Source organism: Nicotiana attenuata, unplaced genomic scaffold (assembly GCF_001879085.1).
Source record: "Nicotiana attenuata strain UT unplaced genomic scaffold, NIATTr2, whole genome shotgun sequence".
In the NCBI taxonomy this organism is placed as follows: Eukaryota; Viridiplantae; Streptophyta; class Magnoliopsida; order Solanales; family Solanaceae; genus Nicotiana; species Nicotiana attenuata.
Window position 1 is genome coordinate 372500 of NW_017670768.1, and position 5349 is coordinate 377848.

The 5349-nt window shown below is 36.5% G+C and overlaps 1 protein-coding gene across 1 annotated transcript; it reads left to right on the top strand.

Moving 5' to 3' along the window:
- Nucleotides 1-871: 871 nt before the first annotated feature.
- LOC109243155 (selenium-binding protein 1-like) lies at nucleotides 872-4854 on the top strand. Its single transcript, XM_019410059.1, has 6 exons — nucleotides 872-1150; nucleotides 1942-2137; nucleotides 2715-2942; nucleotides 3246-3477; nucleotides 3573-3953; nucleotides 4395-4854. Exons 1-6 carry the CDS (start codon nucleotides 1009-1011, stop codon nucleotides 4674-4676), a joined length of 1461 nt encoding a protein of 486 aa, XP_019265604.1. The 5' UTR covers nucleotides 872-1008; the 3' UTR covers nucleotides 4677-4854.
- Nucleotides 4855-5349: the final 495 nt, after the last annotated feature.

Consider the following 5349-nt stretch of genomic DNA (forward strand, 5'->3'; position numbering starts at 1 on the left):
TGTAACTTCTTTATATTTTAAAATCTGTTTAGTAAAAATTCTGGCCCGCTATTATTCACATTGAAATTAACACAAATCAAAGGATAGCAATATTTTGACTTTTTATTAACCTAGAATAAATTCGAAAATTAATCTAAACTTAAAAAGAAAAATAAGCACGATACTATTTGATTCATTCCACCTAGACATGTATCAGTCACAACATTCAAAAAGTGATAATGCCATATACAAGCATGTCATCCTAAGGGTGTGTTTGGTACATAATTGATAGGATGAAAAAAATATTTTTTTTAGAAAATAAACTACATAATTGATAGGATGAAAAAAAAATATTTTTTTAGAAGAAAATAAGTTTATTTTATGATTTTGATTGATAAAAATTACTATACTACATTTCAAGGGAAGTATTTTCTGCTAAAAGAGGAAAATGACTTCCAATTCCTACATCATATCACTTATTTAATCGACATACAGTTATTAATATATCATATTTAATACCGAAAAATTTCACCAAAATATTCAAACATTTTTTTCTAAAAATATTTGTCACTCTCTAACCAGTGGCGGAGCCATATTCAACAACGCTGGAAAATTACATTGTATTACTAGATAAATTTTTCCGTTTTATGTATATTTACTATACGTTGACTCCCCTAAACTTTTTGATGTATCTATCTTTTTTAATATTTTGACACTCTTTTATAAAAATTCTGGCTCTACCACTATCTCCGACCAAACACAAAAAATAATTTACAGGAAAATATTACCAAATATTCGGGCAATATCAGTATGTATATAGAATATTATCTCGTCTATATACAGACAAAACGCTGCATGATAAAAGCCGTGAACATAGTAACTAGTCCTAAGACTCCAACGTGTTTGGTTTCCCTATATATATGTATGTATAACCTTTGTAGTTAGAAGCCAAAAGTCTTATTATCACACTATTTGTCGTCTTTTTCTGATCTGAATATTTTTGTAAATTCACATTTTTCCGGCGAGAAAATGGCGACGGATGTGGAGGTGGTGCAACATGGTACGGCGGAGATTAATGGATGTTGCAAAAAAGGACCTGGTTATGCTTCTCCACTTGAAGCTATGGCTGGTCCTAAAGAATCTTTAATTTATGTCACCTGTATTTATACTGGTAATTTGCTTCTCTTTTATATAGATTTTTTTTTTCAAGTCGCTCAGTGGCTCATGGTTCGAAACTCGAGGTAATGAGCTCGCACCTTTATCCTTTTCTATTTAAATAATAATTTTTGTCTGGGTTTTTATGGTGCCGACGGTCTTCCGGAAACAGCCTCTCAACCTTCTTAAGGTAGGATAAGGGTCTGCGTACACTATATCCTTCACGGACCGATTATATTGAGTTTGTTATTATTATTGTCGTGTGGATTTCAACTGTGAGATGCGCCTAATCCATATATCACAAGTTATGATCTTACTACTAGACCAAAGCCAGCTGTAGGGGCAATTTTGTGTTATTTTCTTGAAATTAATTAATGAAAAATGAGATTTTTTGCTTTGAGGGGTGGATGTTTTTCTGTAAAGTGGATAAATTTGAGGGGTTTTCACTTTCTTTATTTTATTTTTGAAGTAAAACTAGTTGAAAATTGAAATCTTTATCTTTTCTTTTGCAGAAAAAGTATGGTTCTTTCTTTGTTTTTCTGATACCCTTTTGGGGTTTTGGGGGGGGGGGGGGGGGGTAGGTGAGTAGGTGCAGGGGAAGAGATAAACTTTGCTATGGAAATTTATTGTAAGATTTTGATGGCTAAAATAATCTGTCTTTTGTGGGCCAAAGGGAAATCTTGAGTGTTATTGTGATATTCTTTTAAAAATCATAGTGTTATTCACACTCCACTAAACTATATTAACGTTGAACCTATAAAGTTTAAATCTTTAGTTCGCATCTGATTATATGGTTAACTTCTACAGGAACAGGAAGGGGAAAACCTGACTACTTAGCTACAGTAGATGTAGATCCTAATTCACCAGCTTATTCCAAAGTAATCCATAGGCTGTCTATGCCTTATGAGGGTGATGAACTACATCATTCTGGTTGGAATTCTTGCAGTTCTTGTTATCGTGATCCTTCAGCTGCTCGACGATATCTCGTCCTGCCTTCACTTATGTAAGAACAATATCTCTGCTGTTATGTTTTGTGATTGATCTTTAGTCATCAGGTCCAAGGTCTCAAGTTGTGCTAAATTTAGCTCAAAACGATTTCCGTGATTATAAAATTTGAACTTGTGGATGGTGCTATGTTTTTATAATAACCCTCTTGTATCATCAATGTGAGTTGTTTTTGTCAATGTTTGGACTGAGGCGTAGTTGTTGTTCTTGTATCATCAATGTGAGTTGTTTTCGTCAATGTTTGGGACTGAGGCATAGTTGTTGTTGTTGTTGTTGTATCATCAATGTGAGTTGTTTTTGTCAATGTTTGGGACGGAGGCATAGTTGTTGTTGTTGTATCATCAATGTGAGTTGTTTTTGTCAATGTTTGTGGCTGAGACGTAGTTGTTGTTGTATTTTCATCAATGTGAGTCTTTGTTTGATCCTTCCATTCCATGTGAATATTTATGTGAAGGCAGGGAAAATTTAGCTTTTCGACTCGCCTATAATGTTCATGAGAAAAAAAGAATCCATTTTGATGACTATATGCAACATATATGTTATTCAAGCTTTTCGATAAATTTTAACTATTGCAGATCAGGACGCATTTATGCAATCGACACGCTAAAGGATCCACGGGCTCCCAGTTTGTATAAAGTTGTTCAACCAGATGATGTGATCCAAAAGACAGGATTAGCGTTCCCTCACACCGCTCACTGCCTTGCTTCTGGTGAGATACTGGTGTCATGTCTCGGAGACAAAGATGGAAAGGCTGAGGGGAGCGGATTTCTTCTTCTTGATTCAGATTTTAACGTGAAAGGAAGGTACTGTATAGTTTGTACTCTCTCGCGAACTGAATTACCTCTATCAGTTTTGTTTGTATCCACTCGCCTTGGTCTCTCGCCGATGGTTATCTTTAAAAACCAACCTAGTAGTTAAGAACAAGAAAATTACAAGAGTCTCTATATCTAAGGAGGAACAGAAACGATGCTATTTTGTCCTTAACTTTCTGTTCCTGTCCTCTTGACGGTTTATTAAGGAAATCTGAAATTCTGTAGTTTTAGTGAAAGTAGACTATGATCAATGCCTAAGCGAAAGCAGATTTTGACGCCTTTCTTATATCTTAGATGGGAAAAACCAGGGCATAGTCCGCTCTTTGGTTATGACTTCTGGTACCAGCCTCGACATAACACCATGATCAGTTCCTCTTGGGGAGCTCCATCCGCTTTCACGAAAGGTTTCAACCTCCAGCATGTTACTGATGGGCTTTATGGTCGGCATTTGCATGTCTACACATGGCCTGGTGGTGAACTAAAACAGACATTGGATCTTGGAAACACAGGGCTCCTGCCTCTAGAGGTAATCAAACTCCCCTCTTCCCCCTTTGTAACTTCGCGCCATGATTTATCCTGCTGAATACATTAATATATTTGTTTTCCTCTTTTGATTTATAGGTAAGGTTCTTGCATAATCCATCTGAAGCAATTGGATATGTGGGGTGTGCTTTGACAAGTAACATGGTGCGATTTTTCAAGAATCCAGATGGCTCGTGGGGTCATGAGATAGCAATCGCTGTAAAACCGGTGAAGGTGCAGAACTGGATTCTTCCGGAAATGCCTGGTCTTATTACCGACTTTCTGATCTCTCTTGACGATCGTTTTCTATACCTGGCAAACTGGCTACATGGTGACATTAGACAGTACAATATCGAAGATCCTGCCAATCCTAAGTTGACTGGCCAAGTATTTGTTGGAGGAGTGTTTCAAAAAGGAAACTCTGTACTTGCTGAGGCTGAAGATGGTTCAACATACCAAGTGGATGTCCCAGACGTCCAGGTACTGTCAACCCTCTCTATAACAGCTCATTTGTTCCGATATTTTTTGGTTGCTATAATGAAGTGATGTTATATATGATATATATTACTCTATAACATAACATAAGAATCAGTTCCGAGAAAAACTTGGCTTTTATAGTGAATGGTTGTTATATAGGATGTTAATATAGAGAGTTGTGACCGTAATTAGAATTGAAATTTAACATCTCAATAATTGTAGTAATGCTGCAGGAAATGAAAATTTGTAGGTTTTCCCTTGCTTCCAAAAATATGATAGTCAAGTTTTAGCATTTTGTTTACTTCCCAAGTCTCATCTGTGGTGCGGAACTCAAATATGGTTGATATTATTAACTTAGATTGTTTACATCTACCCCTTTGTCCCGACTGTTGTTTTAGATTCATGTGCACAATCAATATAAACGACCTTCTGCATTACTTCCAGGGACACCGATTGAGAGGGGGACCTCAGATGATACAGTTGAGTCTAGACGGGAAGCGTTTGTACGCGACAAACTCGTTGTTTAGTACATGGGACCGTCAATTCTACCCCGAGCTATTGGAGAAAGGAGGTCACATATTACAAATCGACGTTGACACTGAGAAAGGTGGCCTTGCTATAAACCCGAGATTTTTCGTTGATTTCGGAGCAGAACCTGATGGTCCATCCTTAGCTCATGAAATGAGGTATCCTGGTGGTGACTGCACTTCTGATATTTGGATATAAGTGGCTAAAATCTGATCAAGAATAAAGTCTGGTGACTCTGGTCCCATGTTGTTACATTAGCTACTGAATGTCCAATGTATTCTATTAGTGAAACATATGTCTGTATTGTACCTTATAACGACACTTCAATAATTTTAGCTTGCTCTTGTCCTTTCAAATTTGCTCCTCTTGTTCCTCATCTTTACATCTTTTCATTACATATGGCTCCTTATCTTGTTTTCAGAATTTTTACACTAAGCATCATCTACAGTTTTTCCTTGTCTAAGTCAGTTTCCAAAGCCGAGGGTCTATCGGAGACAATCTCTCTGTCCTTTCAGGGTAGGGGTAAGACTGCGTACATCTTACCCTCCCCAGATCCCACTCGTGGAAATTCAATGGGCTTGTTGTTGTTGTTGTTGTTGTTGTTGTAAGTCAGTTCTCAAAGATATCGTGATATCCACCAAACGTCATATTCACAACAGGGGCGGAGCTAAGGGGCGCAAGAGGTTCATTTCACTAGAAAATTACATTTCATATACAAACAACAACAACAACAACCCAGTAAAATCCCACAAGTGGGATTGTATATAAAATGTCAATTTTTATTTTATCTTATGTATATAGTAAATGTTGAATTTTTTTAACTTCTTCACTGATTTTATTTTCATCTACAAAAGCTTCTTTTTTTTTTCTT